Raw genomic sequence first — 22,399 nt, 5'->3', positions numbered from 1 at the left:
AGTAAGGAGGAGAGTTTGTGGGGGGTTGAGGCAGGGTGCTTCTTGCATTCGGACATCCAGTGCATTCAGCAACCCCCTGTGAAACAATCATGAAATTGACTTGGGCTAGCACACCATACTCCCCAGGGCACCCCTGTGCTTGTTTTGAATAAAGCAGCAAAGTTGCAAAGATGCAATTTTTACAGATTATCAAATAATACAAGCAGAAAAAGGTGGGGGCACATTAAGGAGAGGCACGTGCTGGTCACATCAAATCAAAGGTGTACTCAGTTTTCAAATTCCCACAAGTGGTAAGCATTGTAGTGGGTCAACAGTTGTAGATGGAATGGAGGGGTTTTCTTAAGCTTTTCTTTGCACAAGTATCACAAATGATTTAGTGAGTGTGGTATTCTGTATTTGTGGACTCTTCAAATACCTGCACGTGACCATTCCTGAGAAGAGCCTGTTTTCAATCTTGCGATTTGGAGAATTTGTGGAAGAAAAACTTGATCTAGCATTTATTGATTTTAAAAAGAGGGGCAGTTCTTATCTTAGTAACACAAACACCAAAAGCCAGGGGCTTTAAACAATAGACCTGTATCATCCCACAGCTCGGGAGGCTAGGGTCCCAAACCCTCCTTGTCTATTTCATCTTCCAGCAGCTGTTGACAGTCTTTGACATTTCTGTATGTGTAGACCCATCTGCTCATCTTCTCATGGTATCAGTCTGTGGCTGGCTTTTTTATACCTCAGAGGTAATTGTATTTAGGACCCACCCTACACTATCATGACACCATCAAGAGAATAAAATCAACTCTGATTTCCAACCAGGAGGGCATTCGCAGTTACAGGGGTCAAGCCACAACAATCCTTTTTCAGCTCCTTCTCTGGGTTTGGAAGTTGGGTGCTCACCAGTGAACCCTGGTCTGTTTCCACTGCCACCACGGACTCCACAACCTTCCCCCTACTTTGTAAATGTTTTGGCCTTTGCAGATTGAGGAGTCTTTTTTCATGGGAAATGCTGAAAATACCCACTCCTGCTAGTTCCTTCCGTGAAAGGGAATGCAGAATGGAAAAAGGGGAAGGGCAGCAGCAGGTTTTGGTCAAAATACAGCCTTTTGCCTGGAGGTCCATGTAAGCTGAATGAGGCTGGATATTGATTCTTAGTTGGGTTATGAAGGGCTGTATCTGGGAGAAGTGGATGGAGCAGGTTCACTTAGACCTGACCTCATAATTTGGGTATCGAAGCCTTATAATGGAGCCACGAAAGGAAAGTTACACCCCACCCATGACAATATTTAATCCAAGAGAGGGAATGCCAATTTCTATCGTGTAATGATGACTACTATGTGGTGTGGGAAGGGGAGAAGCAGATGAAAGCAGTTTTTAAAAGCTCAGTCTTCTAAAAAGTCGTAGCTATACTGAAACGATGAGGTGGTTCAAAGTGTTTTCTGAGACTATCCCTATCTTTGCTTCTTTCCCCATTTTCAAGGCCAGAGAGGAAGCAGGGAGTAGGCATGTGGATTTCAAAGTCATTCCTGTTCTTATTACCACCTCCCATGAGTACCCATAAGCAGGCCTTAAGCCATGCCTACCTGGTAGAGCTCAGAGGCAGTGCACTGAGTTGTCAGAGTTTTCACAGGTTCAAGGTCATCTTCATCACTGCTCAGCTTCAAGTCATCTTCCAGCATCCTACAATAACAACAACATAAAAGTTAGGAAGTTAGAAAGTATATATGTTGAAATCCTCCTTACAGCCAGCTCGTGATAAAGAGAACACATTTTGTCAAAGGTACTGAAGGAGCCAAAATTCTTTCAGCTAATTTGATAATGTGAGTGCTTATATTTATGTCAGACTCAACACACATCTTCTCTTCCCTTTCCCCTAAGTCAAGGGGTGGGGAACACAATGAGAGATAACATATATATGTATATATATATGTATTTTATTATTAAAAGTATTATGAACGTGCTGCTCAATCACTGTGAAGGTGGGACGTGGTACTGGATCTCTCCAGGACAGATGCTCTGAACCTCCCATGCGCAAGCAAGGGAAGGCTTCTGCCCTACTAGTCTAGAGATCGTGGTCAGAGTTTGCTGAGGCTCTCAGAAGGACAGTGGCAGCAGGCCTAATGAACAACCACTGACTTTCAGTGTTCTCTGCTGTCCCAAAACTCAGTGGCCACACAATATCCGGCCAAGAAACAGCTGGACATTAACCTTCTGATATAGGACCGATCCCATCTTGTAAAATTTAAGCCCCTGATGTGGATGAGAAATATTTCTCTCCCAAGACAAGGTAACTGAGAATTATGAGTGGTCTGAAATTCAGTGATGAATTGGTACTTTCAAAATTGTTTCTTGAGCAGACAGAGCCTTTTGTTTCTCCATGGACATTAATTCTAGTGCCACTGCCCCACATCCAAGTTTGAGCTCCAGCAGGAAATGACTGATTAGTTTACCATTCCAGTTACACAGGCTTCAAAGACCAATTGGTGTTTCTAGTTGCATGAATGAAGTACAACTTTAACCCTTTCTCCCTGGTTTCAATTGCTATTTTCCCATCATATTCTGCTGTCTCTTGCTTCTGGACTCTGTCTCAGGCATCACTTCCAAGTTAGAATCCCCGTCCCTGGCTCAGTCAGGTACCACCTGCTCCACAAAGGATACCTTTTGGCTCTGCTCCTCCTCCATCCACCATTTTGTCTATGGTTGGATCACAGATGTGCTTCTCACAGAGGAGACTTTTCTATGAGGCTCTCTGCTCCCCATGTTCTATGTGGACGGGGTGGCTTCTACCTTACACACCTCTGCGTTCTTCACAGCATTCTCCCAGAGGTGATAAAGGCTGCCACCCTCATTTCACAGCAGAGAAAGGAAGGCTCCGAGAGGGGAAGTACTTTGCTCAAGATCACATATCAAGTGAGTGCCAGAGCCAGTCTTCAAATTGCCACCAAAGAAAGCAGCTTCCGATCTGATAACTGGCTGACAGCATTATTTTAGAGGTTACATTCAAGTGTTTCAAATGTCTCCTATGCATGTGAAAGTTGGACATTGAATAAGGAAGACTGAAGAAGAACCGATGGGTTTGAATTATGGACTTAGCAAAGAATATTGAAAGTCCTATGGACTGGCCAAAGAACCAAAACATCTGTCTTGGAAGAAGTACAGCCAGAACGCTCCTTAGAGGCAAGGGTGGTCAGACTTGGCCTCACATACTTTACACATTTTGTCAGAAGTGATCAGTCCCTGGAGAAGGTCACCGTGCTCAGCAAAACAGAGGGCCAGCAAAAAAGAAGGCCCCAGTGAGATGGACGGACACAGGGGCGGCAACAAGGGCTCAAACATAAGAACAATGATGAGGATGGCACAGGGCTGGGTGGTGGTCTGTCTTGCTGTGCACAGGGTCGCTGTGAGAACGGACTCGAAGGCACCTAACAACAGTGTCCAAATGTTAGGCAGAGATTCGGGTCAGGGTAGTTATCCAATAATTTTCCTAAGAAATGCTAGCTCCCCACTTGGCCAGTCAGCCCCAGCAGCCCGGATGCGTTGGCTGCAGTCTGCAACCTTGTGCTTACAACAGAGCAGGGCTGGTGGGAGGAGCGTTGCAGGAGCTGGTTTCAGAGAAGCTACAATTGTAGGATTTATGACTGTTCTTCAAGAGACGAACGGATGTTGAGACGATCTTCAAGCAGGAAAGCAAAATGTACTCCGGCTTAGACTCTGAGCACAACACATCCCTCTTCTACCACACTGCTCAGTGAAGCCTGTTGCTCTTGTAAGCTATGGGGCACCAGGGTTTAAAACCGGGCTGTGCTTGTTGTGAACCAACTTCCTTTTCCACCGGCCTGCTTAGACGTGTCTGTAGTAAATGCTTGTGTGTTCAGGTACCTCACGGCAGTTGGCAATGCCACACTTTCTCTGTGTCATGAAAGGGGCTAGCTATCTGAGCAGCACCATGCAATTTTGTCCTGAGAATGACCAGATGAAGGACAGGGACTTAGGACACCAAGTTTGCAGATGGCCACTCTGAGCTTTAGAGAAGTTAAGGTACTTGTTCGTGGACACATAGTTACTAAAAGATAGGACGCAGAACACTGGCTTCATGTAGACCTTGAGAGCATATGATGTTTTCCTACAGGGTACAACTTAGAAACCCACCTCACTACTGCTTTGCAGTCAGCGCCGGCTCATAGCAACCCTCGAGGACAGCATAGACCTGCCCTGTGGCTTTCGGAGATGCTGGATCTTTAGGGGAACATGCTGCCTCATCTGTCTCTTGTGGAGTAGCTGGTGTGTTTGAACTGCCAGGCGTTCAGTTAGCAAACTACTGCACCACCAGAATTCCTCAGAGCTTAGAAAAGATAGTCTTCTAAAACACACAGCGACAACAATAAAACCATATATATGAAAATGAAATGAAAAACCCTGGTTAGCATAGAGGGTTAGACAGTGAGCAGTTAATCACAAGGTCAGCAGTTTGAAACCAACTGTCACTCTGAATGAGAAAGACGAGACTTTCTATTCCCATAAATAGTTCAGCTTCAGAAACCCACTGGGGCATTTTTACCAGGCCCTATAGGGTCACTATGAGTTGGAATTCACTTGATGGCAGCAAGTTTGCTTTTGAGTTTTGAATCATCATAAATTCTGCCAGCTCAGGAAGTCAGTGGCCCTCTCTAAGTCTCACATTAATTATTAAATGGAATAATAACTAAGGCACCTCCCAGGGTGGTTGAGTCCCTAGGTGGTACAAGTAGCTAAGTGCTTGGCTGCTGACTGGAAGTTTGGTGGTTCAAGTCCACTCAGTGGTGCCTCATTGGATAGCCTAAACAGCTCAGTTCTGCTCTGACACACGAAGTCGCTGGGAGGCAGAGTTGACAATAGCAACAACTGATTTTTGTTCCTTTGTGTATGTTTGCAGGTGGTGGTGGCTAAGATACACACACCAGTGGCTGCTGACAGGCTTTATGGAGGCACCATCTTCAAGCAGGCCCGCATTCTTAGTCTGGTGAGTGTATCCTTTTAAACCAGAGATGCTGCTGGTCCTAATCATATGAATGCTGCACAGGATGGAACGAAGGCTTATTATGAACGTGTGACATGCAGATGACTCAGCCTGGCTTGCTGAAAGTGAGAAGGATTTAAAGCGCTTGCTGGTGACGATCAAAGAACGGAGCCTTTAATATGGCTGCATCCTTTACTCGATGGAAAACAGACCAAACTCCTCACAGCTGGTCCCGTAGGTAACATCATGGTATATGGAGAAAACTTTGAAGTTATCAAGGATTTTTAATCCACAATTAATGCTTATGGAAGCAGCAGTCAAGAGATCAAATGATCCATTATATTAGGTAAATCTGTTTCACACGACCCAAGCGCATTGAAAAGCGAGGATGTTATTTTGAGGATTAAGGTGTACCAAACCATGATATTTTCTGTTGCCTCATATGCCTGTGAAAGTTGGATGTTTATTCAAGATTGAAGACCAAAGAAGAATTGATGTGTGTGAACTATGGTGTTGGCAAACAATATTGAAAGTGCCGTGGACTGCCAACAAACAAATCTGTCTTCTTAACAGGCAAGAAGGTGAGACTCCATCTCATGTACTTTCGACAAGTTATCAGGCAAGACCAGTCTCTGAAGAAGAACATCAGGCTTGGTAGGGTGGAAGGGTAGAGAAGAAGGCCCTCAATGAGGCAGATTGATACGGTGGCTACAACAATGAACTCCTCATAAGAAGCATTGTGAGGACAGTGCAGGAGCAGGCAGTGTTTTGTTCCGTTGTGCATAAGGGTTGCTATGGGTAGGACCTCACTGGAACAACAACAAATACAGTATTAACAAGCAGGAGTTGGGATGCATCCCTGCTGCTCTCATTTGCATTGGTTGAACACTCTAGAGGCAAGTCAGGGAGGCTGGGGAAGTCTCTGGCCCCATCTACGGCACAAAGAGTACAGCTGGATGGTTGGGGAGTGGACTGTGGGTCTTCAGGTTTCTTTCCTGTTACAACTAGCAGATCTACAGCCAGAGTAGAGTCCAACACCCGGCAGTCATCTGATTCTCTAGGCAATTCTATATGATTTCAATATGGAAACACATGCCCTCCAACCAACAGGTCTAGAAATGGGTCATCCATCGACATCACAAGAAACATTCACCACCACCATGCAACATGCTAACATGGGTTTGGTTGCTAATAAGAACAATTTGAGGCATGTGTTTACTCAACTCACTGTCATAGAGTCGATTGTGGTGCATGGAGACCCTATAGGACAGGCTGGGATTGCCCCAGTGGGTTTCTGAGACTCATTATTTATGGGAGGGAGTAGGAAGCCTTCTATTTGTGATAGCTTGCGTTTTCATTCATCACTAATGCTGAACATTACTCTAGGGACGGCATCGGATTAGGAAATATTTTAGATTTAATCATTATAGCTGTGCCGTTCACACCCATTTGCAGTTAAGGTTGTCTCAGCATAAAAATGCTAATCTCCTTTTATGAGGTCTTAATTCCAAAGACAAATTCATCTGGATATTGCAAAATAGAGGGAAATCTAGTGCATCTAAATAGATGGTGGTGGGTGTTAATCTTGTCTGTAATCTTCAGAAGAACAGTCCGCCCGTGCCCCAGAGACAATTTATAAAAGCTCAATGAAGAAACGGAGGCCAGAAGAGATGGGCAAAGAGGTCTGGTAAAGAGAAGGGCAACATGTGTTGAGGATCTTCTCCACCCCTAACCTCTTGGCACATTCTAGACTACTGTCCACAAACCACCCCCCACCTCTACATGCCAGAACCTAGCCGCATAGATAGGTTACAGATGAGTTCATCCAAGATTGTGCTGGAAGATGGGGCTCCTAGGTTGGAACATACTCAAAATGCACAGTGGCCACAACAACAGACTTGAGCCTTCCTCCCAAGAACATTAAGATGGCGCCAGGCAATGTTTGGTTCTGTTGTACACGGTGTTGCCATGAGTCAGAGCTTACGGAACAGGAACTAACACCAGCACCCGGATCTGTCTGGGAAGACGTACAGCCGGAATGCTCCTTAGGGACAAGGATGGGGAGACTTGGTCTCATATACTTGGACCATGTTGTCAGGAGTGACCAGTCCCTGGAGAACAGCATGCTTGCTACAGTCGCAGCAGGGTGGCAGAGAAGTGAGGGAGGCATTAGATGAGGATTGACACAGGGGCTCCATGGGGGTGGCATAGGACCTGGCAGTGTTTCTTCCGCTGAATGTAGCATCTCTATGAGTCTGATACAAATGTGAATCTCCATCAGCTGGGCCCTCGGGCATAGTGGAATGTTGAGGTGATTTTGAGAGGGAAAACAAATAGAAGGTTTGACACATTAAAGAATGTTCTAGGGAAGTGGAGTCAGCATGGACTAACAGCCAGGCAGACATGAATTCAAGCCTAGGATTTTGGAGTGAGTTTTGGTCCTTAGTCCAAGTATTAAAACTGTAAGTACTGTTTTTTCAACTTGTCACCCAGGGGAGGGATCTCTAGCAATTCCAAATTAGTGGCCCTAGTGCCTTTGTGTGTGAGGTAGCCAGGGACACCCTTCTATTGTTGGAGTTGCTGTGTGTTTTCCCGAAACTTCACCTGATGGGCCGAGCCTTGTTCTCTATAGGGCATACAGGGAGACAGGACACGCTACTGTGCAGAGAGCAGAAAGCTGCTTCACTCAGGTTGTAGGGTCTCTACAAGTAGGGTCTCTACAAGAATAAACAACAGCATGATTTGGCCCAATTGAGTTGGCGCCTTCTGGGGATAGCTTTAATTGTTTTAATTATCATCATATACTTGAATAACCAGAGTTGGGTGCCAATCAGAGTAAGTTTCTGATGGCACCACATGAATGATTTTGCCGGACTGAGTAGCCCATGAGAGTTCGGGGGATGCTTGAGACCTGTACCTTCTTATCAGGCACAGCCATGCTGTGAGGTCCACTTCTCACTGCTCACTTAGCTCTATTGACAGGGCACTTCCTCTTCATACAGTAGATTGAGCAGAGAGAAGTATGGCTGGTTCGGAATGACTCCCATGGTGGTTGGCAGGCAGGCAGGCAAGGGGCTCTGAAAATATCACCACTCATGCTTCTCGGCTACCTGCCACCCGCTTCATGAAGAGGCAGTGCCATGTAAAGAAAGAGTCAGTGGGGTAAATTTAGCCTTGGAAGCCAAGGTGCTCTGGTGGTTTGCTCAGGAGGAGTTGCATTGAACTTTCCCAAACTTTCAGTGACCAGCCCACTGAGGTACAAAATGTCCTTGTCTGAGGACCTGGGCAGTGACAGTCAGTGTGAAGATCTATATTCAATGACCTCCTCATGGTTGGAGGTAAATGTGATACCCTGGCTATTGCAGTCACATATTGCCAAAGAACCTGAGTTTACGTCAGTTAACCTTGCTGAACCTCTGTTTATTCCTCTGTGCAATGGGAATCAAAATAATACTGACCTCGGAGATTCAGGAAATCCTGAAATTTCTGCTTGGCCAGAGTTATGCGTACATAAATAGTAATGGGGGGGGGGGTAACTCTGCCTTTTCTAGATGGATTTGTGGTACATATGGGTGTACATCTATATTGCTTATAGGAACCAAAGTTCATAGTATGAGTCTTGATGTATATGACTTGACTTGTATCAAACTGCCACCTCTTCATTCATGGACTGCCTTGGATTGAGTGCATAAATTCAGCACAAGACCTGTTTTCTGCTCTAGGGTCATTATTTTGGATTTGTTTTGCATTTTCTTGGTATATTTCTTTGGGTTATGCAATTTTCTCTCAATGTGGGAACTCAAGTTATCATGCAAATGACAAACTACTTAATAGAATTCATATGGCTTTCAAGAATATGTTATACACCCCCCAAACACAATGGTATCATTCGTCAGGGGTTATGTGGAAGCTTCTACGAGTGGATTTCCCCAGAGAAGACCATAACCCAGAGGAAGAACCTGGTCCTGAAAACCAATTCTGGGACAATTCCAATGAGTAAATGAGAATCTTTTGTCTTCAAAACAATCCTGAGCATGGACCTTGGCAATCGATGTTCCTTTTACAAGTTGAGCTGCACAACTCTACATAAAAGATTTTCCTGTGATAGGAAGTCATCCTCGGGAAGCAACCGGGCTTTGTTGGGAACCATTCACTGAGTTTGGTATGTGTGGGTGAGACAAGGCTGTCACAATAACAAGCATAAACTGTGTTGTTGGGCTGGGCTGCCTTGGAATCGCAGCTCAACAACTTATTGGATGTGAACCTAGACAAGTTACTTAAGACAAGCGCTTCTGTTTTCTCATCTGTAAGGTGGGGTAAATAATAGCACTGATTTTAGAGGGTTGATGTGAGAATTAAATGAGGTTGCATATGCAAAATGGTTGCCAAGTACTTGGTAATTGATATCATTATTTCTTGCTAGGATTGTGACTGTGCTTGGCTTTGGGGGAAGGAAATATAAGTGGACATGCTCCCTGCCCTTAAGAAGTTTGCAATATAGCAAAGGTAATGGCTGCGAAAGTAAATTATGTCATGCTGTAGGCACCATGGAAGAAGCATGCACAGTGGCTGACAAGAAGGAAAGTATAAATCAGCATGGAGTATCTGGGGAAGGCTCCCTGGAAGCAGTGGCAATTAAGGAGGGTCTTCAGGCAGAACAAAAGGTCAAGGGGAAAAGAGAAGGAATAAGGGATCAAAGTAGCGTAGACATTTTCAAAGACTATTGTCTTTCTCTAGTGACAGCTCTGAAAGGGATCATAATAGAAGGTTCTGGATAGAGTAGGAAAAAATGTATAAAACAAATCTTAAAAGAGACCAGGCTTATGGATCTGATAGAACTTGCAAGACAGTGGCCCTTGGAACTTATGCTGTGGCTCAGCCAACCAATAGACAACTCACACCCGAGAAGAAGCACTTACTAGAACAATCAACCTTCAGAGATAAAAAATGGCAACGTCTGCCCAGTGACAAAGCTCAGAAGACCAGAAAGGAGAAAGCAAGAAGGACAAATAGGAGGAATGCAGGAAAGAAGTGGGAAGAGTGCTATTAACATTTTGAGGATGACAAGCCATGTACAAAACAGAACAGGGATGAGTTGTTGAAAGGACAGCCAACTTTGGTGAATTGTTTCCCCAATCATATTAAAAAGTCAAGGAGAGAGGGTAAAAAATAAACAAACAAACCAAAACAAAAAACACTGGAGCCTTGGGGGAAGATTAAGATGCTTACCCTGGCTGGAGTATCCTAGGAGTAGGTCCAAGTGTAAACAGATGAACCTAGAGGTAGGTTGGGGTGACGTGGGTGACTTGTTTTTCAAGAACAATAAGGGTAGGAAACCACTCTTTTCAGGGCTGGGTCTGGAGACTTGGCAGTCGACTTCTCTAGTAGCAACAGAGATTTGTGAAAATATAGATTTATTGGAAGAAGGAGGCAGCAAGAAGATCAGATAGGCCACCATTGCCAGCAGAGTCCAGGCAACACAGGGTAGTGACTTGGCCAGGAAAGGGATGGTGAGTATGGGAAAGAGAAGAGATCAGATTCTGGAGCCATTTTGGAATTAGAACCTACTGCATTTGGACATTGATGACCTTGAGACATCAAAAGTCTTCTTTACCCACTTTGAGGGCACTGCATTTACACCGCCACCACCTGCACCACCAGCAGGCTCTTCCTAGTCTGCCTCCCTGGAGTCTCCAAAGGCTCAGATACCTACACTATGGCCTTTGCCACCAGGGGTCTGTGGACGTCCAGCCTAATTCTTTGGAGGCATAGTTGATTAGCATCATTCCCAATTGATAAAGGAAGACAGATTTCTTGCTAAGAAGTCTTTATTTTAGGGGTTTCTTTCCCAGCCTGCTCCCAGCCTATTAAAGCAACTGCAGCTGATTAGAAAGAAGAAACCCCTGCAGATCGCTCCAAAGTAGCTCCCGATCACAGAGAGTACTTCATTACTCATCTCTCCACATCAGTCCCTAATTGTTAAAGGATTAAGTAAAGAACTGCTTTATTGAGCCGGCCCATTAATCTCCATCGAAGGAAACTCTTCAAAACAACTGAAATATGAAGTTGCTGTTAAGTGCACTACAAGTCACGCCTGCTGACAGCCATTGTGCCTGGCATTGCACGCAGTGGGGGCAAGCAGCAGCTCTTAGTTCTCGCTATTGGAGGCAGTGCAAATTCCCAGCCGCTGATCATGGAGCATTTTAGCTGGAGTGCTTTAGACTTCCTCAAACCCCTGTCTCAAGAAAGGCTGTCGAGAAGGGCTGCTTCCCGAAATTGACAGCACCGAAAGCATTCACATCTTCTCTCAAACTGTTTAAGCAAAATATTCAAATCTGATGATTGGGACAAGGAGAATGTCCACACCATATGGCTCTGTTGTGTATGACATTTTTCACCTGACTTATATGTTCAGCTACTCTTTCAACTGTATCAAAATGACTCCTCGCGCTTTCATTTAGGGTAGAAGGAAGACGATCATTTTATAACCCATGTGCTCAACGTTGCAACCCTATTGAACCGTGGCGCTGGGAAGAGCTTGGGCACACGTAGCCCAGGACCTCTGGGATCCATTCCAGCAGGGGAGCCTAAAGACTACCTGCCAAACCAACACATGTAAAATAGGGCAGACCAAGGCCTACGCCCGACTGCTTCAACTGGTAAAAGACACGGCAATCTACTTTTAGATTCCAAAAGAAAGGGGACATAGCCAACACTAGTGTGGGTTCCACAGACACACCATATAGACCCAACAAAACGGAACTAAACAGAGAAAGGGTAGGAGCCATGTGACCGTCCAGCGAGTTGTGGGACAACTATTCCTGAACAACTTGATTTTGATGAGAGCAAAGCCATTTCGTAGTCTGCAGGTCTATCCTGAGGAGGTGGGACAAAGTGCCCCAAACTTCGTCAGAATGAGTGAGAAAATAGGAAACTGGTCCTAGAAGAGGCAGGGAGGCCACTGGGAGAGAGCCTGAAGTATACCTTGCCGCCGTTCCATCCGCTTGTGTTCCAAGTGGAGTGCAAGGTGTTCCACCAAATCTCAGATTTGTGGTCCAAGCTTTGGCCTGTCTGGCTCCTTGCAGTGCCATGGCAGAGCTGCTTCCCTGTATCACCACAAAACTATCTGGCCATGCTGAGTAGGCTTATTTCTTGATGACTCACACAGAACAGGCTACTCACATTGAAGTTCAAAGGTAGAATCAAACAGAACAAGAGCCAGTAGGCCTATTTCTCTAGTAAGGGAAATAGATATGAGCTACGCTAGCACCACCCCATTGAGCCAGGGATACACAAGGTAAGATTTAGCCAATGCTCCCAGTCTTCAGAGATGAGTGGCTTTCCTTTCCAATGCTAACACACTCATCCATGGCTGCTGAGCAGAGAGAAGGACCCAGTGGTGCGTGCTGGAGACGTCTGTGCAATCAAATGGGCCCAGGGCCCAACCCTCACTAGCTGTGTCACCTTAGGTCAAATTCCTTTAACTTCTGAATGCTTCAGTACTCTCACCAGTGTATCAGGGATCATAACAGCACACCCTTATAGGATTGCTGATTGTTAGATGGGATAACCAACTTCAACTTCCTACCACATAGGAAACTCCTGATCTTTATCATCTCCTGTGATTCTTGGCTCAAGGAAGTTCAGCCTGGATTATCCTGAACATACCCATAGTTGTTTTATTTGGAACCAAGGAAAACTATCGAAATGTATTCAAGGAAAATGTGAAGAAAGGCAAGGGCTGTACTTGTGCATGCCAGAAACAGAGGGAGGTGATTTCAGTCTGTTGGTTTGTTAGTGCAGACCCTTAATTCATATGAGTAAATCAACGTTTTCCAACCTCGAAAATAAAAATTTGCATAAAATCACACCAACGTGCATAGCAGAAAATATTAATCCACCCAAGTCCAGGAATACAATGTCAGGTTAATATGGAGAAAACTTTTAGTATAGTCAATAAATAATGCTAAAAACCATATGATCATCTTAATAGATGCCAAAATAGACTTGATAAAATTTCTAATCCAACTTCTTTAAAGACTAGGTAGAAAAGAATACACGGGATGCTTTCATAAGGGTGATTGTTAGACCACATTTAAATATTTATTTTGTAATGAAAATAGAATCCTAGCAGACCGTGTTTCATCTGTTTTTTGAAGTCAGTATTAATGTTAACTCATTGGGTTGGCAGAAGTAACGTAAACAGGCTAATAGCATCCAATGACGCCATTTGTTGTGATAACGACTCCAACGTAAACAGCGGTGTGCTACCACATAGGGGTTTGCCAGCACGTCTCCCCATGAAGCTAGAGACCAAATGAGGCTGTTAGAAGGCAAGCCTCAGTCTCCACCTCCACACTCCATAAACTAGGAATCTTTTAAAAAGTCTCCAGCATTTTATTGACAGTCAACGGCTGTCAGCAAGCTCCAAACATGCTGAGCTGCTGGGTTCCCTGATTGGAAAGTTGGTCTAATTGTGGGAACAAAATATGAATTGTTTTCAAAGGGGCTCTGCGATGCCGTATCTTCTCCCTAAGTCACAGGATGAGGCACGCTGTTCCCCGGGGGAAATTCAACATTCCCGTGAAAGCATTTGCCTGCTGGGCCACCCCTTCACTGGCACTAATACAGAGGAATGTTCTGAGCATTTTGAATAATGGCGCTGGAATAATTTAATGACTCCTTCTGTGCATGTTAAATGAGTTGCATGATATATTGCACTTCTGCAGAAAACTTGTTTACACTATAAATTATAGCACATGGCAGAGTCGAATTGGAGTGAACGCCAGCCATGTTGAGTCATTTGGGCCGTCTCTCTCCAAACGTCAGCTTGGTGCGAATGCATTCGCTGTGGCTCCCCAGCACACCTTGGGGGTTGCTCAAGCCCTAGAAACCTGCTGCAAACATGGAAGAGCTTCAGTGGAGTACTGCCCTTGTGTCCTACAGAAGGGCTGGGCCAGATGACTGAAAGAGGGGTTCTCAAGATAGGAGGGGTCTCCTGTGACATACATCTGTGCCCACATGTGACATACAATTTCAATTGTTATGCGCTAACATCTCTCATAGAATAAGAAGGGGATGGCTTGCTAATTCTAAGTCACAAAGATAACCAAAATGCCTAATGGGCAAACAAAGACTTACTGCTCTAGAGTTGATTCCAACAGGAGTGATCCTATAGGACAGAGTAGAACTGCTCCTCTGGATTGGCAAGGTTATAAATCTTTATGGAAGCAGAAAGCTTCATCTTTCTCCTTCAGAGTAACTGGTGGGTTCAAGCTGCTGACCTTGAGTCACACAACTTACGAAGCCAAAGGGTCAAATCACAGAGCTGACTTGGCGAAAGGGAAAGAATAAAATGTGCAAGTTGAATGACCTGGTTCTCAACCGGTCCATGGTCTTGCCTTTACTAGCTGTGCAAATCTAGGCAAATGGGCTAGTCTCTCTGAGCCTTCCTCTGGCCTTTAAATGTAGATGAAGATACTTACTTGCCAGGGTTGTTGTGAGGAGTAATTGAAATAATACATAAATAAGGTCTGATTGAGAGATTAACAAACGTTACTTTTTTTTTTACTTCTATGGGAAACCTATTTAGCAAGGTTCTTGTATTGATACATTCAGAAGCAGTCTTAAGAAAATCACTGTGGTGGAACTTACCAAGTCTTTTGGGTTGAAAAAAAAAGCAGTCTAAGCAACAACAGAATAATCACAGATTTTACTTAGTGTAAGGGGAACGCTTATTAAATTGGAGATCTGTCCTTTAAAGATTTTACTTTAGGTAAGAAGGTGTCAATTCTGAACACTTATCCCAGCAGTAGGTTATTGATATCCTGTTATCTATCTATAGATTCACATTGTTGATAGATGAGTAACTACAGGTATATATTTTGGAGATGTTGTGGGTTTGGTTTCAGACCACCACAAATATCACCCCAAATGAGTCATATAAAAGTCATGCTTCCATTATACTATTCAAAGTGCAATGTTGTCGTTAGGGGCTCATTCAATCCATTCTGACTCAGAGCAACCTTATGTCCAACAGAAGCAAACACTCCTGTGCCATCCTCACAATTGTTGCTCTATTTTGAGCCCACTGTGGCAGCCACTGTCAATCCATCTCACCAAGGGCTTTCCTCTTTTTCAATGACTCTCTACCAAGCAAGATGTTCTGTTCCAGGACCGGGTCCCTCCTAATATCTTGTGCAAAGTACCTGAGACTTAGTTTCATCATCCTTGCTCCTAAGGAGCATTCTGACTGTACTTCCCCCAAAACCGACTTGTTTGTTCTTCTGACAGTCCATGGTATGTTCAGTCTTCTTCTGCAGTCTGCCTTCTTCATTGTTCAGCTTTCCTAAGTACACGAGGCCTCTGAAAATACCATGGCTGGCGTGAGGCTCACCTTAGGCCTCACAGGGACTTCTTTACTCTTCAGCATTTTAAAGAGGTCCTTTGGTAGCAGATTTGCCGAATGCACTAACTGTGTCATTTGATTTATTGACTGCTGCTCCCATGAGCCTTGATTGTGGATCCACGTCAAATGAAATCCTTGACAACGTCTATGTCTCTTCTGTTTACAACTTTGTTTATTGGTCCAGTTGTAAGGAATTTTTTATAAAAAACACATTGAGGTGTAATCCATATTGAAGTTTGTAGGATTTGATCTTCATCACCAAGTGTTCCATGACTTCTATCTTTTCTCAAGCATGGTCGTGTCATCTGTAAATGAGTCTTCCTTCAATCCTGATGCTGAGTTCTCCTTCAGAGAGTGCAGCTTCTTAGATTATTTGCTCAGAATAGAGATTAAATAAGTAAGGATGATTTTCTGAATTACCAAAATGTGACACTTGGATACAAAATGAGCACAAACTATTAGAAAAATAGCACTGATGGAATTGTGTGATTTAAGGCTGTCACAAACATTTAATGTGTTAAACAATGTCTAATATCTGAGAAATGCAATAAAGTAAAGTACAATAAATAAAGTATGTCTAGCTGTCTAGATAGAGAAACAAATGGAGTGGCAGATTCCAAGACTGGCCAATAGTTGCCAGCTACTATCAAATACTATAACATGTATTCAGGATAAAAAATGCACCCCACACAAATAAAATAACTTCATCCATCTGGAAATAAGCTGCTGAGAAAAATAAAGAACTGGTAACCTTCAAAGAGCCCTGGTTGGTACAATGGTTAAACATTTGGCTGCTAACAGAAAGACCAGCCAGTTCGAATCCATCAGCCACCCTAGGGGCTAAAGGTGTGGCAGTCTTCTTCCTTAAACGCTCACAGACTTGGAAACCCTATGGGACACTTCTCCTCTGTCCTCTAGGCTTCCTATGAATTGGGATAGACTCCGTGACAATGGATTTAGTTTCAATCTTTCAGATAATGTCTGCTAAGTGTGTAGCTAGGATAGGAGAGCCTGCACCTGGATGAATCTGTGTTCGACAGTTATTCTTTTACTGCTTGCCATTGCATTAGTTTTAACGCAAGGCAACCTGGTGAGTGCAGAGTAAAACTGCCCCACAGTGTCTGCAAATCTGTGACTTTGGGGCAGTAGATCACCAAGGCTTTGTTCTCAGAGATGGATGAGGGATTTGAACTGCAGACTATTTGGTTCAGGGTTGTGTGCTTAACCACCTGCACCACCTAGGGACTCATGATTTAGACGATACTAGCTAAGGATAACAGCCAGTCCATAGTGAGGTTAGCATAATGTGTGTTCTTTCACTTCTAAAAATGCTCTAACAGATCATCTCGCGAATCTTCCCAAGTAATCTGGGAGGTTATATATTTTTTTCTGTTTCAAGGTGAGGAAAGTCAGCCTTAGAAAAATCAAGAAGACAACCCACAGAATGGGAGACAACATTTGCAGATGATAGATCTGTTAAGAGTCTAGTGTTCAGAATATATAAAAAACCTGGAAACGCAACAATAGAAGGACAGGTAACCCAATTAAAGAATAGCAGACAAATTTAAATAGAAAATTTCCAATGAATACATTAAAAGGGAAAATAAGCCCATTACCCAAAGCCCACTGCCATGGAGATGATTCAGACCCACATCAATTCTGTGTAGGGCCTCTGAGATTGCAAATCTTTATGGGAGCATACAGGATCTTTTTTCTCCCACAGAGCAGTTGATGGGGTTGAATTACCAATCGTGTGGTTAGCAGCCCAATGCTTATTCCACAGCACCAAGAGTTTTCAGCCTCATCGTCATTAGGAAAATACAAATCAATATTATCATGCAATACCACTCTGACTCCTTGAGGAGGGCTATTAGTGAAAAAAGATGGACATTAGCATGTTAGTGAGGGTACAGTAATTGCTGGGTCATATGGTAGTTCTATGTGTAGGTGTACCATGTTAACACCCCCCCCCAAATTGACATGGATTAGCAATCTGAAAATGTGACAACTAAATCAGGCAGACCCCAAAAGACATACATTGTATGAACCATCGAGACGGAGAGAGAGAAAGCAGAATGGTGGTGGCCAGTTCGGGGGGTTAGATGAAGAACAGCTGAGAATGGACATACGCTTTTTCAGGGGTGACAAGAATGTTCCATAATAGAATGTGGCAGTGGTTGGACAAATCTATGCATATACTATAAAACATTGCACTGTACTCTTTAAACAAAGTGTTATTTGCCCCTAGAACATTTTTATTCCAGTTATTATCTCTTTAGATTTAGCTACCCTGGATTCATACGCAAAAACTCCTTCAAAACACAAGCAGGAAGCAAAAATAAGCAAATAAAAAACAAAACCAAGAATAAAGACTAGGAAAAAAACCCAGAAAAAATAAAAAGTAGAAAATATTAATAACTGAAACAAATTCAAAATGTATCAAAGACAGTCCCTCTAAGAAGGACCACATGGAAGGGATGATAAATCCAGGGGGTGATATAATACTGGTGAACCATATACCTATCCTCTAGTTATTTAATATTCCCTCCCTTTACTATTATGGTTTTTATTTGCTTTACCTCATTGGTTATGTTAGATTTGCATATGTTCATTTGTATATTTAAGATCATTCAGTACATGAAAGCCAAGCCTAGATAGAGAACCGTTCTGGAACAGTAACAGCAGTAATGGGTCCCTTAGGGCACGGGAAGAGAAGGGAGGGAGGGGGAATAGGGAGCGGATAGCATTGATGACTGTATCACCCCACTTGATGGGCTCAAACAACAGAATTGTATGTGAATGGTTATACTGGATTGTGTAACATATGCCCCCCCCAAAAAAAACTTATAGAGAAAAAAGGACTAAAGGTTCCTGGGGGGTAAGGTGGAGGAGGGAGAGAATAAAGGGGAGCTGATGTCACGGAGTTCAAGAAGAACTAAAATGTTTTGAAACTGATTGTGGTAGCAATTGTACAGTATTGTTGATGGGATTGTACTATGGAATGTAATGATAATAAAAAATTATTTACTTACTGTAAAAATATGTGATTTTAGATGCTGAGGATAAAATTATGAAGAAACAGGGTTCTTAACCTTATGAAGCTCAGTCTACGGGGGAAAGCAGACACTGAACAGTTTTATATTCAAATCCGTTGCCAGGGTGTTCCAGGGGCAGGGGACTGGAACCTCATTTAGCTTATGTCTCTGGAGTGGGAACATGAAACGCAGGTCCCCAAGGATGAGCAAGCAGTTGCAGGGCAATAGGTTCCTTTTCATATGGTCTTTCCAGCCATGGTGATATAATTCCCACAAAATGATTGGTGGGGACTGGAGGCACAGAGTGGAGATTGTGCCTGGTCTGCCCCCCCTCCTACGAGAGTGGAACACAGAGGGAGCGCAGCAGACCAACAAGGGGAACAAAACAATGTGGTCCCAAGGAATCCTGACAATAGACCTGGGAATCAGCGGGTGGGGTGTGGCGCTTCACCAGACCAGATTGGAAAATACTCAGAAGGGTCAGCAGACAGACCTGGAACTACTTATAGCAGCGGTTCTCAACCTGTGGGTCCCATTTGGGGGTTGAACGACCCTTTCACAGGGGTTGCCTGATTCGTAACAGTAGCAAAATTACAGTGATGAACTAGCAATGAAAATAATTTTATAGTTATGGGGGTCACCACAACATGAACTGTATTAAAGGGTCGCTTCATTAAGAAGGGTTTTTTTGGTGGGTGGGTGTTTTTGTCTTTTTTCCTTTCTTTTTTTCTTTTTCTCATGTCTATCCATATAGGATAGGTAGGCTAACCAATTCTGAGGAAAAACAATGGGGCAACAGCTTTGTCGGGGCATGGGAGAGGAAGAGGTGGGTGAGTGGGAGGGGGGAGCCAACAAACCCAGGGACAAGGGAATAAGGAGATCTAAAACTGATGGCGAGGAGGGCGTAGCATGCCTGATGGGGTTGGATCAAGTGCAATGTAGCCGAGAGAAAGTACTGAGAGTCGAATGAAGGTCAAACATGATAGTGAGACAGGAGGAAAGTAAAAAGAAATAAAGACCTACCAGGCAAAAGACATTTATAGAGGCATAACTTTAGGCATGCGTACATGTAAATACATTAATATGTAACAAAAGGGATAGAGGTCTATGTACATATATTTAAATGTTAAGCATTAAGGTAGCAGACAGGCATTGGGTCTCTACTCAAGTCCTCCCTCAATGCAAGAACACTTAGTCCTAAAAACCTGGCATTCTGTGATGCTCACCTTCTCCACATGATTGCTGAAGCCAAAATGGGTGCATAAGCAAATATGGTGAGGTAAGCTGATGGTTCCTGGTATTAAAAGATATAGCATTTGTGGTCTTAAAGGCTTGAAGCTAAACAAGCGGCCATCTGGCAGGGACGCAACACATCCCACATGGAAGAAGCATACCAGCCTGTGGGATCACGAGGTGCCGATGGGATCAGTTGGACAGTCCCTCACAGAAGGGTCACAAGGAAAGAACGACAGAAGCAGGGTGCAGCACAGCACCCAGGGAACACCCAACATCCCTCTAGTTCTTTAACGCTCCCTCCTCCCCACTGTCATTAGCCCAGGTCTACTTTACAAATCTGCCTAGACTGAAGCTTGTACACTGGAAGAGATAAGAGCTCTGGACACATGGAATCCAGGACTGACAAACCCCTCAGGAACAGCAATGGAAGTAGGGATACCATGAGGGTAGGGGGAAGGTGGGGGGAGAGAAGAAGGGGAAAACAGCGAACCGACTACAATGCTGCATAATTCCTGCCCCGCTCCCCAGGGGGACGAACAACAAGAACATGGTTGAAGGGAGACAGCAGGCAGTGTTAGATATGAAAATAATACTAATGTATAATTTATGGGAGGGTGGGGAAAAAGAGAAGTTGATACCAAGGGCTGAAACAGAAAGAAAATATTTTTTAAATGACAAAGGCAACATATGTACAATAGTGTGTGATACAATTGATGTATGGGTTGTTATAAGAGGTATAAGAGCCCCCAATAAAAAGATTTACTTCTTTTTAAAAAATGATTGGCTGGGACTTTGCAAATAAGGTGCTTCGGTCCTGGTGGTGCTGTTGTGGTGGGTTTAACCCCAACAGTTGCTCTGAGGCAGACGATGAAGCAGGCCTGCTCCTGTGAAGACTGACAGCCTCAAGCTCCACAAGGTCAGGAGTAAGGTTGCTGTGAGTCAGAATTGACATGATGGCAGGGGGGCAGGTTTCAACGCACCCAGCGGATTTTTTCATTTGGCTATTCTGCTAGGCTTATAAGGGGCTGAGCGGGACCTCACTGTCATCAAAAATGAAACCCAGCAGCCGCAGAACACACCCTCTGGACTTGAGGTCCCTACACTGAAAACCTCCCGGACTAGGAGACGAAGCAGAGCAAGGCAGCACTAGTACACGTGGTGGGGACCAGGAGACCAGACCGGAGGGAGGCGGTTGCCTGGCTTCCCAGTCATGGAGGGCGGTGGATGTAGAGGACTCACCAGCCCACAGAGCAAGGTACCTGTGGTGGGCGTCCTGATCCACCATGCAAGACGGCTACAGTGGGCTCACTGACCCACGCTGTGAGCCAGCTCAGCAGCTTCAGGCAGAGGCGTGCTGGTAGAATGGGGTTACAGCTAAAGAGCGAGGCGGTTGCTTGAATAAGGCAGAGGCTGAGAGTGAGGGCCTGCAGGCCATAGCCGAGAGGGAGCCTGCTGCCCATGGCCTCTGAAAGGTTGGAAACTATCCAGATTGACAATCTCTATCCTGCCTTCTAACGTGTTGCTGTTACATCGAAGTTGATCCTGAGCTACAGCATGTTACTTCACTAATAAACTCCACAATTGTGAATATGAAACATAAAATGTGTCAAAGGTAGATTACATAAATGATAAGGTATTACACTTTAACCCAATTATGTCTGCCATAATCAACTTTACAATGATAGCAAGACTATTCATCCCTCAACTATGGTCAGACGGGGTTCACCTGAGGCTTAATCCAAGTGTTGACCTTGCAAATGGATTTTGGGATTCCACTGTCATCCATAGTCTTCTGCAAACAAGGTGTTTACAATTTAAAATTCTGATTCCATTCCATCCTTGTAGCTTGGATTTTATTATTTACAATCCTTGGATCACACAAGCTGGTGCGCTTCTTCCATATGGACTTAGCTGACACCTCACTTAGACGGCTGCTTGTTTTAAGGAAAGTCTTTAAGACCTCAGATACTTTTCTTTCTGATAGCTAGGCACCATCTGGTTTTGTCACTATAATTTTCTATAGCACCTATAGTTTCAGTGATCTCTTCATGAGAGTGAGCATTTAGTAGGGCCATGTCATAAAAATTAATTGTTCTTATATTGGGGTTAGAATTAAGTGAGATCCCAAAATCTGTTCATATACCTATGGTTTATATAAGTCTCCAGTTCACTTCAGAGACACCATTATCATTTTATGATAGAAAACATTATCAATCATCCCCCTGGGTCATAAGGTAATTCTATGGATAGTGTCGATTTAGCCAATGGAATAGAATATAAAGCACTGTTGAAAAAATGAAATTATACATGATAGGCCAGCTGTATACTGTAATGCATGAATTCCTGACCTGTATAAATTAAACTCTTAAGTGCCCGGGCTCTATTTATACAAATAATGGGAGTTTATGATAGGACAAAATGTTCAGTAACACATATTCACAGAGGCAGAACCATGCCTACCAGAATAATGCACATGAGAAAAAAGCAGGCATTAACATAGTTAATGTGTCATTCATTGGACACCCTCAAAGCAAGAGATTCAAACCAAAGCCCAATAACCACCAATTCCATAACCTTGGGATAGCAGTCATCTGCTTCTGCTCACCCTAGGATGTTTCAGCCTTGAGTCCAAGGGAGGATGTCAGTCCCTTAAATCTGCTACAGTTGAGTGTGAGCTAAAACACAGTTCATTTAGTAGGGTTTCCAAATCGAACCCTTCTGGTGTGGCCGATG

At 43.9% G+C, this 22,399-nt stretch overlaps 1 protein-coding gene across 8 annotated transcripts in view; it reads right to left on the bottom strand.

The window, feature by feature from the left end:
- Positions 1-22,399, bottom strand: part of AFF2 (ALF transcription elongation factor 2) — a 599,454-nt gene that overhangs the window by 137,051 nt on the left and 440,004 nt on the right. For all 8 annotated transcript variants that reach the window (XM_075539353.1, XM_075539355.1, XM_075539357.1 and 5 more), the window contains one exon: positions 1,575-1,671. In XM_075539353.1, coding sequence (XP_075395468.1) covers positions 1,575-1,671 — 97 coding nt within the window. The remainder of the gene's footprint in view (positions 1-1,574; positions 1,672-22,399) is intronic.

Source organism: Tenrec ecaudatus, chromosome X (assembly GCF_050624435.1).
Source record: "Tenrec ecaudatus isolate mTenEca1 chromosome X, mTenEca1.hap1, whole genome shotgun sequence".
NCBI classification, from domain to species: Eukaryota; Metazoa; Chordata; class Mammalia; order Afrosoricida; family Tenrecidae; genus Tenrec; species Tenrec ecaudatus.
Note: the sequence above shows the minus strand (reverse complement) of the source record. Positions and strands in the feature narration are given on the sequence as shown.